Raw genomic sequence first — 13,840 nt, forward strand, 5'->3', positions numbered from 1 at the left:
ATAAATCAGGAGCTTTGAAGATGGTCTGCAGGAAAACAGCAGATGACAGGGAAGTCTGCATGTCAGGGATGAAACTCTATGTGTATGAACAGAACTTTCCAGAGATAATAATCAGAGCAGGAGGATAGACTAATTTAAAAAAATCCAGCAGTGTTATGATTATTGTTTACATCTCTCACTCTAGATCAAATCCAGCTTCTGTGACATTTGTCCTTGAGACATGGAACAACAGAACAGCAGAAAACATATGGGCTGCTTACACAGTGACGCCTATGTCCCTTCTCTGGTTCCTCATTTGTTGGATGACATGTAGCACCAAGCGGAGCTATTAAAGATGAATTTCTCTTGGAGATGTGGAATGGACCCTAATAATGGTGATGTAATGTTAACTGATTTGATTGTGTCAATCCCCAACTCAATAACTGTCAGTGGTCCCCAGTTACCTACTAAATAAAGTCCAGATTTCATGGTTTGGAATTCAGTGGCCTGGACAAAATCATGAGAGGCGATGTGGCAGGATAGCCTTTGATCTTAGTCCCAGCTGAGTTGAATCAGCTGACCTTGGGAAAATCACTGAAAATTTCTGAACCCAACTGTGTACTAAGCACACCTTCTTTGTCAGGATCATGGTTAAATGAGATGTCAAATGGAGTGTGCTTAGCACTATTCTACAGCTCAGTAAATGATGGATACATGACATCATCATTACTATTCATTATTGTTCATGATACTAACAACAAGCCTCCTCCAACCTGCCTTTCTCTCCCTGTGGCTTGCCCACACCTAAGGCTCCTGCCCAGGGAGATATGTACGATTCCAGCCACATAGTGTGTGTCCAGCTTCCATGCTCTTGCTCATGCCATTCCTATTAACTTCTTCCCATCAAACACTACCCTTCCTTCCAGGCTCGTTCCAGAACTCCGTTTGTCATGCAACCTTTGAGGGTAGGGTCCATGTCAGGTTTACCTTGTTTTTTTCAGTATACATAAAAATCCTTGAAGATAGCAGGTGCTCAAAACATGTTGAATGAATGAATGAATGAATGAATGAATGAATGAATGAAAGCTTATCACAGGGTCCACCTAAAAGGCCTTGCAGGGAATGGGTGAGGGAGAGTTTGAGGGTTCTGTAGGCACTGCAGTCTAATTTCTCTGCTCAAGGAGGTAAACTCTCCTTGAGACCCTTGCATGTGACAAAGGAGGCTAACACGTTTTCCTACAGCTATGAAGCCACCTCATGTCTGTAAAGTGTTTTTATATGTACCAACTCTCTGCAATAGCCTCTTGAAGGCTCATGCTCCTCTCCTCCTCTCACATCTCTGGATGAACCCTCCCCCCATCCCCCAAGAGCCCGTGCCAGGTCCTGAGCTCTCAGCTGGCAGCTCTCCTCAGCCTTGGAAACCTGATAAAAGTTCTGGGTTGTCCCACCACTCAGTCCGATGCCCCATGGTCTGCTGGGAACATGCAAGCCAGCAGGCACCGGATGGCACCCTTGTGTGGACTGGGCAGAAAAACAAGCACCCTTTTCCCTGCGCCAGGGTGCAGGGCCTGGTGTGGAGGGTGTAGACCAGCAATCGGCCCCCACTACTTACTCCCTCAACTGGAAGACCCTGTATGGTGGGTTCAAGAGCGTGTGTGTGTGCCCACACAGACACTCTTCATGAACAGCTAATATGACAGGGGAAATTATACACTCTAGGGGCTCAGCATAGACTTTGCAACCAAATATGTTAAAAAAAAAAAAAAGGAACTAATCACAACTTCTCTTTCTTGGTCTTTCTCAACTAGAGAGTGCTGGCATAGCCAAGTACATACATGCCCCCAAGACCACAACTAGCCCAGCCAGACGGCTCAGCACGCGTGTGAACTGAAGACATCCTGTTTTCAGAAGCTTTCTCTATGAAGTAGTTTCATTTCAGCCGCTGTTCTTGGGGGCGTGGAGAGTCAGGATTGGGGTGTACACAATCTGTACCCCCTTTTGCCATTAAGCTCTGTGCCTGCTGTGATCAGGCGTAGCTCTTTTCCGAAGGCACAATCCTGTAACTATGTAAGAAGTCTTTCCTTTTTCTTGTACTGTTGGCTCCTAAGTGCATTATGATCAATGATTCACAAGAGAATGTGTAAGACCAAATGTTAGCTGGAAAATATAGGAAATTTGGGGTGAACTTCAGTGCCTGGAGGCTAGGTAAATCTAGGAAGGACAGAGAAACTTGCTTGGTCAATGTGCCTGGAGCCAAGTACAAAAAAAAATTGACCTGAAACATTTCAACTCTAAGGCATTTATAAACACCAGCTTTCTGTCAGGATTCATTTTATACTTCAGCGCATTTGCTTTGGCTAAATTTTCAGTCACACTTGGCAAGTCCTCTCTTTAATAAATCCTTACAAAGAGTTTTCAAAGGTGGTTAGGTTACCAAAGTTCTTTTTGGTCCAAAAATTTGCATCAACAATGTCACCTATGAACCCCCTGAATGATCCGTTTGCTTTCATATGCTTTATAGTTAGGGTCTGGGCTAAGAGATGCCATAATCAAATCAGAAAAGACTAGACGTCCGATGGTGTGCACCATATTTCTTTGGGGCTCACTTAGATCCACAATGGCCCATGCCGTCTCATCTGATATGGCTGCTGGGACAGCGTTAATTCTACATTTCTTTAACACACCTCCGGTTCATTTCCCCCTGCAAATAGCCACTTACCATTTAGATAGAAGGAATTGTCTGGTCATCAGAGCTAGTCCCCACCATATGTTTGGTGACCTATGAAGTGCAGCCTCACCCCCCACACCCCCAAGAAAGAAAGATAGCAGGCAGCCTTCTGCTCAGAATGAATCTTTTTGGGGGCATGGAGAACTCCAAAGCTGTGCTGAGCAAAAATACAGGTATAGGCGTGTGCCCGCTCACCCCCTACTCAGAGAGGGGTTCCCAGAAATCAGATTTCCTCTAAGCAACTCAATATCCAGCTAGTGCGATTTGAGTTAATGGGCGCACACCAGCCATTTTCTGCAGCAGCAATGAAAAGGAGAGCTTTGTAAAGCGGGGACCCTCCCTGGGTCCTGAAGCCAAGATCTGCCCGTCCCTTCCTGTCCCTGGCACTTCGGGCTCATTGGGCGGGTGACATAAAATATTTAGGGAACCCTATGTGTTTCCAGGGGTTCAAACTCCCTTCCCTCCAATCCAAACTCTGCAAAGAGGAGAAGAGAGCTGTTAGCACAACCCCCTCCTGCTCTTTATGAAGAAAACAAACCACGTACATCTGAAGGTGATTAATTGTCTTTATTGGAGGAAAACAAGAAGTCATCAATCTCGTTATCATTATGATAGAAATCTTGATATGTGTACATGATTGTCAAGGCAGAGAATCATTTGCTACATAGGCCCATGAACAATTTTGCAGTGCCGCAAACCTAGGTGGGTTAAACTTCTTGCAGAGTGTTACATGCATGGAATAAATGCACAGTTTCCCTTCTTTGGGACGAACGTGTTTTTTATGGAAAAATTGAACCAATCACAAGCCTCATAATAATAGACGCAGGGACATTCCTGGATTCGTCGCTGTAAGCTTTTGGAAAACATGCTCGCTCGCTGGTGGGAGGGCTCCGAGAAGGGCAGTGACATTATGTGTAGTTGACTACAGCCAATTTAGAAATTGTTCCAAATTTTATTCTGGACGGAACGTGTCTTTTATGTTGTCCAACTTGAATGTGGCACTCAGCTAAATGTTCTCTGAAACAAGCCACCCGTCTTTTGAAACAAAGATGCTGTAGTCTCTCTGCTGTCATTGGATGGCATGTCATAACTCTGATGCCAGGGCCCCGGAAGGAGGGGACAGGCCTCTGTGTGTATGACCAATGTCCAAACAAGCGATGCGCTCCAGTTCCTTCCTTCTCTCTCTGCAAAGCCCGGCTGCCTGCCCTGCCCCGTCCCCTGCCTGTCAAGTGCAAGGCTGGAAGGACGGCCTGACAATCTCAGTCTGTCCAGATGAAGGTTTCCCTTTGAGGAGTAATTTACTTAGTGTTTGGGGCTTTGGGGTCCCTGGTGGTGACTCATCTCTATGACCGAAGCCTCACACACTCCTCTTTTTTTTTTTCCTGTCCATAAGAAAATAAAATCACCTCTAAGTAAAATAATTCAGTAAATAATCAGAAGACATAATCACTGTATGAGAAGTTCCCTGGGGACCAAAAGGTTAAAAGTAGATCTGGCAAATGCAGAAGCAGCATTAGTACAAAGGGTGAACGGAACAGTTTGTCCCTTTGGTGTAGAAAGATACAGACACCGAGAAGCCATTCCACACTTTGTCCACGAAACCAGACCTGGCAGCCACATGCAGTGGGCTTGGCTGCTGAATGCACAGCCTTTGGGTTTGCAGAAGCGGAGCCCCCCACCCCCCCACCCCGGAGCCAAAAGCCGAGCCGCTGCAGCCGCAGCCGCAGGTGGTGGGGAAGGCCGGCCTGGAAGGGCTGCTGCTCCTTCAGGTCGGGGTCAGCACGGAGCAGGCGGCGGGCCGGGCCTTGGCCGGCATGCGGGGCCGACTTCACAGTGGGGCCGGGCTCTTGCGCCCTGGCCCAGGCTGCGGACCGTGATGCACTTGGGGCCACAAGGACGGTAGGGGCGGAAGGGGGCCTGGGCTTCTGTCTTCCTCCTTCTCCTCCCTGCCCGCCGTCCACAGGAGAGCTCTTCAGGCTAGCTCATCTGCAGGCTGCCTTTCTTGGGGTCTTCAGGAAATAAGCCCCCTCCCCCTTTTCGGACTTTGTCCAATTCACCTTTGCTATCTCAACATTTTCAACTCTGAAAACCAAAGGGTTGGAACCCTTGTGTGCAAATGTCAGGTACGTTTGCAGCCGGGTGCCCCCTCCCCACAAAAAATGGTGGGTTCCATACAGGTATACACTTTTTCTTTTTTTTTGAAACAAACTGAACAGTGTTTGGTCTGGAATGTGTTTAAGGAAAAGGCAAACTCTGCCGAGGGAGGGGGGACAGAACGCGGAATAGTACTGGTTCAGAAGAACATGCAAAGGTTTCGTGCATCGGTTGAATCAGAGGGCCTTCGTTTCATTTGCCAGAAGTGAGCGTGTGACCCTGGGAAAGAGTACATCTTAGTTCTGCTTATGAAATGGGAGGACCTGCCCTTTGCTGGCCCTTGCTTTCCTTTTGCACAGCCAAAGGAAACCCTGGGAGTCACACAGAGGAGGGGGTGTTGCTGGCTGTAACACAGAGGCAGTCACCCTAGCTCTCCTGTCTCCAGCTCTGGGGCCATGGTTCCTGCCTGGCTTCTCCAGTGCAAGGAAGCAACCCTACCTAAAGCTCTGGGTGGGCCGCAGAGCCCTGGTGTCCAGAGCCTTAACATGCTGAGTCATCCCCACTGGATATAGTCTTTTCTTTCTGTTGAAAATTACTCATAGAATGTCAAATCCCAATGGGTAAATCAGATGAAGCTGTCACTCCTCGAGAGAGAGATGGTCAACCCCCTTTCAGGAGGGGTCAGTTGGGCTCCCTCCCCTTTGTCCCTGGTGTTCTTGACCTTTGTTCTAAAGGGGAGTTCCCCTCTCCCACCCACAACCCATCCAGGATAGGCTGGACACCAAGGTAGGTAAATGAACAGGATGAGGTCAGTGCTGGGCAGGTAAATGAGTTTGAGGGTCATATGCCAAGTCCCTGCCATCAGATGGCCAATGCTTCCTAAGTGCCAGAGTCTTGCCCATTGAGCCAAAGCCATCTTGCTTTGCCCCACGGTGGACTACTGAGTTCCTTGGACATTGTGCTGACAGCTAGTTGGAGAGTGGGACCCTCTCAAAGGAGATAAGCTCTTGTGTGGGGATATGAAACTGCTCCCTGCTTGTGAGGTGGGATTTTAGAAGTGACCAGAATCATTGCCATAGTCAACAACACTAAGCCACACATGCTTTTTGGTTTTTTGTTTGTTTGTTCATTTGTTTTTTGGTATGCTTTCTACATGGCTCTTATCTTTAAAAAGGAGACATGAAGGGGAACATTATCCTGCTGTTCTCTTACGGGGTCAGAGGCAGTAGGAGATGGTAAGCCCTGCTGCCACAATGGCCATGCGCTGTCCTGGACTAGTTGTCAATCTATCTGGGCACCTTCTTCTTTTCCCAAGGGCTTTAAGTGGCCCTGTGTGCTCCCTGTAGGCATTCCCTGCCCTCTCAGATCCAGCTGCCTTTACCCCATCTCAACCCAATACCCCAGGCCGCAGTGTACTCGCCGAGGGAAAGCAGTGAGCAGTCCAGACCCCAGGGTACCCTGCTTAAGAGCAGAAAGCAGCTGGTCATGTGGGGGCTCCGTGTGGGTGAGCACTCACTGCTCATTTCAGACCAGTGATGGCTTTGCCTATTGCCTCACTGATGAGATGAAAAGTGGGGAAGAGGAGGAGGGACAGACAGGGCAGCTGAGAGAAAGACCACTCAAGGATAGTTCAAAATGTCATATTCAAATGAAAAAAAATAATCCACTAGCTCTGAGAAGCTGAGGAGACCAATGGTTGGGGGAGGGGCTGGGGTTGAAAGGAAGCCTGTGATGGAGCTGGTGGCCATCTGTTAGCCTCGGCCACATGCTGGCTTCCACAGTGAGTGGAAGCTGTGGGCACGTATGAAAGGCTCAGTTACGACTGGTGGGACCTGACTTCAGCGAGGGTCCTGGGATTTAGCCACCCCACTCGGCAGGTCTTAACAAAAGGCACATTCTGGGTTTATTTTCCTCTCTTCCTAAAACGATAGGAAATAACCTAAGTCCAGTGGCACTGAGACAGAATGGATTTGCCTGATGTCAAGTTCAACAGAGTTGGCTTTTGAGCTAAAACCAGTCCCTACACATCACACTGCGTTGTTGACACATTCCAGGCCAAGTGCAGCCACAGGCTCATCTGAACCACAAAGAGGACGCTGGCCACAGGGCCTCATCTCCTGCCTGTTCTGCACTTCTTGGTGAGACATACCTTCAAACTAATTGAATAGAAGGTACACCCCAAATATCAGCTCTAGGAAATAATCTAATCACCCATGAGAGAATTTGCCTTCAGAAGTTGCCCTCCAAATGCAACTGACTGCACCTAGTACAAGGTGCAAAGAACTGATAGCCAGTCAGGCACACATCACAGGTACCAGATTTGGGCACATTATCACCCCGTTACATCTAATTCCTTGTTTTCTTGTACTGTAGAAACAAGAATGTTCCATTATACTTGTTCGTAAGCAACACCCTTAATAAAGCCCCTGGAGAGAGACCACAGTTTTCTGATACTCTGTAATATTCATGCCATTTTCCTTCTGCGGGCATGGCATTGACACTTATCCAACTCACACAACACCTGCTTCTCAACTCGGTCTGTGGTCATTTTATAGACTTTTTTAGTTTTTTTTTTTTATTAATCGTGAAGAGCGACGGCCTGATTTTCACTCTGGATGCATGTGTGGCAGATGCCAAGTGGGATTCCTGCCAAGGGGCTGGGGGCATATGATGCATGTTGGGAACAGGGTAGACCAGCTGTCTGTCTTCCTGTCTGCTCTTATACGTACCTGCACTGCCATACTAATGGAGGCAGAATGGAGCTGCTGAGCCTAGAAACATGGTGTGTATGTGTGTGTGTGTGTGGGGGGGGGGGGGTGACTATCACTAAACATTTGGCCTGGACATAGGCATAGGTGTGGCTTGACCACAAGACGGCTTGACCAACAGGACCTGCTGAATGTGGCTAGCTATAGGAGAAGGGCAGGAGGACCACAGCCAGTAGAGTTGTTGGGCCATCAGGCAGACCTACAGGGACTCATGGCAGGCTTGAGGCTGACGGTGTGAAATGCAGACTCATGGTATTATGGTGGGCAGGGGGTCAAGGGAGGGCTTTTGCAAACCTAGCATTTGGAGCCACCTGCAAGCCTCTGCAAGACAGCATCCTCAAAGCCCCCTTGGGAAGTGGTTTGCCCTGGGTTTCACGCCATGCTCTACCCTGCACACCTATGCATCACGTGGGTAAACAACGCTGCCGCTTTGCCTGGGACATTGCCAGTTTTAGAAATGAAAGTTCTACTTCCCAAGAAGTTCTTAAATCCCAGGCAACTGGCACCTTTGGTGACACCACCACTACGGGTCTTTGGTTTTCAGACTGCCCCGGTCAGAGGGAGGGCTGCGAGTGCTGGCTGGCCATCACCACGCTGGCCAGTGTCCTGCTTGCCTGGCAGGTCACCTCTCCTTACCACCCCAGATAAATGGACTCTTTTCCAAGGCCACTTCCCTCTCCTCGCCTGGGTAACATTCATAGAAGAACAGGGTAAAAATCTGCAGAAACAACTTGTGTGAGTTGGAGGCCATTTTAAGTGTAAGATTAGAAATGCATTTTTAAAAAACAGAGAGAGAGAGAGCGCGAGACAGATTAACTTTAAAACTGCATAGCTGAGAGCAGACTTTTCTGTGTTACCCTCGTGAGAAATATAAGCTGTGTGAGACATTCCCTTTAACCAAAATGGCGTCTGGTTCCTTCTGGAAGGGAGGCTCTTATATCTTTGCTGGGTGGGCAACTCCTTCACAGCAAGTGAAGCCTCTGAAGTTTAGCCTTAGTCTTGGGGGAGCAGGCTTCTTTATTTCTGACCACTGACGGTGAAGGCCCCTAGGGTCTCTGGTTGGCCAGGGGCATGCTGGAGGGGGTGTTGGAAAAGGTCTTCTGCAGGTTCCCTCCCCAGGTGGCCCTGGAGACAAGGCAGCCTCACTGGACTGCTGAGTTGTTTTCTTAAAGAGCTGCCTCTCCAGGGAAGGGGAGAGAAAGAGGAAAAAATAGAAGTAAAGTGCACTCTTCGCCTTGGAGACAGATTCTCGATCCTCTTATTAGAATTTTTAAAAATACCTTTACATTCCCCTTGGAGGGAAAAAAAAACAAAACTAAACACCTCTCTTAAAGGTTAACATAAAACTCAACTACTGATAAGCAAAAGATACAGGTCATGTGACTAAGAAGTAAAGATCAGAAGGGCATATTTCTTAAAGGGTAAAAAATAAAACCCTAATGCGCAATATTTACCAAGACTTAAATAATCCAGTTGAAACCTTTTTTGTCATTAATGAAAAAATACAACATAGACGGTTCCCCACACCTAGAAGAGCAGAAGTGACGACGGTTGGGAAAGAGGACGAGGGAGGTCCGTTCTATCAGAGCTTTGCAAGATTCGTATGTACAGCACCAGATCCTATCACGTCAGCTCCCTTGAGTCAGTACAGTTTGTGAGAAACGAACACTTCAGAATTGCAGTATAAAATATGGCCATAAAAAACTTCTGTCTTCCAGTCCTGTGCAGGAAGGCGCACCATGCAAGGTGGGATCACTCTGGAGCGGCTGGTGGTGCTGGCGGCCCCGCGGGGGCGGTGGGGGCCCCCTTCCCCGGCCCCGCCCTTGGGCCCCACCTCCAGAGCCAGTCACTTGCTCCCGGAGTGCACTGTGGTCACAGTGGCGGGCCTCGGTCTCCGCTCCGCCCCCACTCCTGAGACCCCGGATGAAGAAGAAATGAAACTACAGAGCGTGGAGGGTGCCAGACCTGCAAGGGGGACAGTGGACACAAGGGGGTCGAAGCTTCAGAAGAAAGTATTCGCTCCCCTTTCCCACTCCAGGGTTTGGGGGGACGGCGAACTCTTACACTCCTGTCTCTAAATGTTCACCTACCTGTAGGAAAACCTTTGCAATGTGTCCTTGAAATGCTTTCTTCCTAGACACAACTCTTCCCTCCTGTTCTAGCTCTGACGCTGCTGACTGCTTTGTATTTGAACATGACATGGTTTGGCATCCGTAACAGGGTAGGTACCACTCACCGAGCACTCACTATGTACTAGGCTGCAGGCTAGGTGTTGAATACATACTGTTGTTTGTAACAGCCCCATGAGTAGAAGCTTGAGGAGTGAAGACAGAATGTGATCCCCCTGCCGACCCATTTCGTGTGTGGTCTGTACTCCTGGCTAAGGACCATCTGTGACACAGAGCACATCGAAATGGGGCCGTTTGCCTCTTCCTCCAATTCCAGCAGCCCCGGCCTAGAAATACTGCTCACACACCGCCCTACTATGCTCCCTGAGAGTATGCGGTGGCATCAGAAAACCCTGATGTGGGACGAATGTCCTGGAGCTCAGCTCCGGTAGCATAGTTCCCGGTGACCTTTATAGGCTCCGACGCAGGGAGATCCATTAAATGTGGGTCTACCACAGCGTGCGGTTGGGTCAGGGGACGCGCATGGAGATTTCCAGGCAAAACGGCCGGGCTCACATTCCCAAATGAGATGGGATGACTATTTAGAGAGGGAGGAAACCCTTTTCTGAGGGTCATGGGATGGAATGTGATGCCCAGAGGGGGACCAAGCTGAAGGGTTCCGGTGATCAGGGAGATGAGGGCCAACAGGGACCATCAAGGCAACTGGCCTGAGGGGGACAGAAGCCCCTGAGATGGCCTACTATGGGATTAAGATAAATAGACCGGGGAGCAGTGGGGAGTAGGGGAGAGAAATAGAGTATGTTACATGCCCTCAATGATGTAACAGCCTAACACAAAGATGAAAGTGAAATATTCTTACTATCACTCTGACTGCAAAGCCAGTGCACATCATATAATTCAGCTCCAAGCATCATCCTCCTCATCAAAAAGTAGGTATTAAAAGCCAATGAGATCAGGCTGTCACGAGTCTCTGCCACCCCTTCCTCAACCCCTGAGAATGACACGCGGTGACAAGTGAGTCTCGGGGGAAGGAGACGGATCCGAAAGTGTCTGGGCTCTTGTCCAGACAGGTATGGCTGTGCAGCGCGTGAGCCACAGATTTCCCATCTAAAAATGGAACTCATCATACCTACGGTTGTGTGTGTATCGAATAATTAAACGTTTCGAAAACATTCTTTAAAATTAAATAACGTCCCAGGGTTGCTGGGGGACATGCAACGAGAGGAATTAAATCAGAAGTGCCTGACACCAGGAGCTCACAAAGGACCGTGCTCGCCTCCCCACCCCAGATCTGTCTGACACGCCAGTTGGAAAGTTCTGTCTTTGCTACATACGCACAATCTTTTTGGCTGGCCAAACTGAGGCTGCTTGAAACGCTTGCATTTGAACTGTCCAGGCTGCTGCCGAGATGGAGTTTCCTCATATGTCTCACAACGGCCGTGGCATTAAATGCTTGCTGAAATTTAAGAAAGGGGAAAAAGGCAGACACAATAGTCCAGCTAATTAGAAAAGACTCAGACTGTGTCTGGTTGTTTCTTCTTACTTACCCCAACCATTTCCAGCTTCTTAAAACGTTCTCATGATACTTTAGAAAGGAAGCTTGTCTTGCCCCTTCTTCCAAAATGATGCTAATGTTTTGCACCCCTCGCCCCCACCGAAATGTTTTTTGGAGATTTAAACAAATACTCCTCTTTAGACATAGTAAACGTAGAGGATAAATGTAAACCAATACTCTCCGTCATTTAAGGGAAGTGACTTTTAGAATAAAACGTGTATTCTAGTAAGATGGTCTCTTAAAAGGTGATGCTTTAAGGTAGTTTTAATTTTCCTATTATGAGTGCTTGTGTCCTAACTAATAGCATTTCCTCTGAATAAAGCGGGTCAGTGGAATTAATTTTGTTTCCCCGCACTGATTAGAACATAGGGTTTAGGTAACCAGTTGATGACCAGGAAAGCTCAGTGGTATAACTCCATCACATTTTTAGCTGAAAATATCGATGAGTTCAACTCAGATTCCCTGTCTTTCCCCACCCCCCTTTCCTATCACTTTCATAAAAGTCAGCTAGTCAAAGTTCCAGCAGCAGAAAGGAAGACAACAGGAATTATGTTCTTAAGAAACAGCAAATGAGTAAGGGCTGACACTATTGCTATTTTTGAATCACAGAAGGGAAATATTAAAGCCATACTTCATCCCTCCCACACCATGACATCCCCTTTGAGTCTTAATGGTTATCAGTTAAAATTAGCAAGATTATTTGGGTGAGGCTCTGGGGACTTTCATCAAACTCGGGTGATAGTAACCTTGAGAAATAATAAATGCTCCAACTGTAGGGCAAGTTTCATGGGGGTGGTTCAATTCATCGCAAAACAATTTTTTTTGAGGTGGGGGAAGGGCAGAGGGGGAAGAGAGAGAGACACACACAGAGTGAGAGAGCGAGAGAGAGAGAATCCTAAGCAGTCTCCAGTGCTGTCAGCTCAGAGCCCGACGCAGGGTTCGATCCTATGCCCTTGGGATCATGACCTAAGCTGAACTCAAGAGTTGGACGCTTAACTGACTGAGCCACCCAGGTACCCTTCATTGTAAATGTAATGAGCCCAAGACTTACTCTCCATTTGCTTTTTGCGAAGTTCTTCCGGATCTGGGCACTGACAGACTCGTGGATGTTTTTGTTGAGGGCTGTGTCACCAGCGATCCTGAAACAGAGGCAAAGATGCTTCTTCAAAAGGGTTTCTTGAGGGGGGCAGGGTGCTCTGACACCGGGTCGCACGCTGCTTTCCCAGGGAAGCCCCAACTCTGTCCCTGTCCTGAGGTTCACTGAGAGGGTGGCTTCCCGCTGCCCTTCCAGGCTGTGTGGCTCTTGTCTTACATGCACACCATCTGCCACCACCGCCAAGTCCTGTCCCCCTTCTATACTCAGCACCCTCCCAGAGATTCGTTGACCTCTCTGCCTGGTTCCCACTTCTTCCCTTTCGGCCCCAATTCCTGCGACATCAGAAGCCACAAGGCAACTTGAATCCAGTTTTCCCTTTCCCTCTGTCTCCATCTCACCAGCTCTCCACCTGCAGTTCTGAGGTCCCACATGTGTTTCCTGCCTGGTCTGACCACCAGATCCCTGCCCAGGGCCGTCTTCCCAGCTTTCTCCTGCTAGAGGCCCCTTCCTTCTGCCCTTTCCAGGCCCTCTGCATCACGGACCTGCTCACATCCCGGGCCCAGAGCAGCCTTCTGGTCCTTTCCAGCAGAGTTAAGCTCTGCCATGTTCTCGCCTATACTTCCTCCATGCTCAGGGAGAGGGTGCCCAGCCTCAGCTCAGCCCTGCTTGCCAAATCTTCCCTTGCATTTCCCATAAGAATTCTCTGAACTGCTGGGACTGGATCCACTCTGCATTCAGCTGGGTCCCTGATGTTACTGGGCATTAGTTCTTGCTTGCTCCATAGCCTTCCACCAGCAGGGAAGAGGGTGGGTCTGCTCTTCACCTCTGTCCTTAGAAACTACCTAGGAATTCTCCTCCTGTCCTGTGACTTCCTCCTCCTGCTTTACCACCTCTCCTTCCCTCCCTCCCTCCTCTCTCTCGGCTTACAATCTCCAGGCTCATTTGGTCACCTGGAGGTCACTTGCAGCTCATTCTTCTCCCACACACTCCCCTCAACCTCGACACCACCCCTGCTCTACATTTAATCACCTGGCCTTCTCCCCTAGTTTCAGAGGAAGCTGTGTTTTGCTCTCATTCTTTTTTGCACTTAGAACCTCCCGTATCTTCTCTTTCATTTTTTAAAAAGTTTTTAATGTTTATTTTTGGAGGAGAGAGAGACAGAGCATGAGTGGGGAAGGGGAAGAAAGAGAGAGGGAGACACAGAATCCAAAATAGGCTCCAGGCTCTGAGCTGTCAGCACAGAGCCCGACGCAAGGCTTGAACTCACGAAGCGTGAGATCATGACCTGAGCCGAAGTCGGACGCTTAACCCACTGAGCCACCCAGGCGCCCCATCTTCCCTTTCATTTAACACCAAACTGTTAAATTCTAGGCTGGTATCTGTTACCTATGAAATCATTTTTTGCATCTGAAAAGTTAAGGGGCAGAGAGAGAGATGCCAGGAACACTGACCATCCTTTCTGGCTGGAAGGTGACTGGTTAGTGAGGAAGT

The 13,840-nt window shown here is 48.6% G+C and overlaps 1 protein-coding gene across 4 annotated transcripts in view; it reads right to left on the reverse strand.

The window, feature by feature from the left end:
• Positions 1-3,255: 3,255 nt before the first annotated feature.
• The window catches only part of CAMK1D (calcium/calmodulin dependent protein kinase ID), a 437,908-nt gene continuing 427,323 nt past the window's right edge, over positions 3,256-13,840 (reverse strand). For 3 of the 4 annotated variants that reach the window (XM_025930109.2, XM_086714934.1, XM_086714935.1), the window contains exons 9-11: positions 12,305-12,392; positions 11,037-11,154; positions 3,256-9,534 (exon numbers count right to left, since the gene is read on the reverse strand). In XM_025930109.2, coding sequence (XP_025785894.1) covers positions 9,416-9,534; positions 11,037-11,154; positions 12,305-12,392 — 325 coding nt within the window. In that variant the 3' untranslated portion in view covers positions 3,256-9,415. Of the gene's footprint in view, positions 9,535-11,032; positions 11,155-12,304; positions 12,393-13,840 lie in introns of all 4 variants that reach the window. The other variant, XM_086714936.1, reaches the window with a different exon arrangement.

The sequence above is a fragment of the Puma concolor genome, chromosome B4 (genome assembly GCF_028749965.1).
Source record: "Puma concolor isolate L17-30 chromosome B4, mPumCon1.1.hap2, whole genome shotgun sequence".
NCBI lineage: Eukaryota > Metazoa > Chordata > Mammalia > Carnivora > Felidae > Puma > Puma concolor.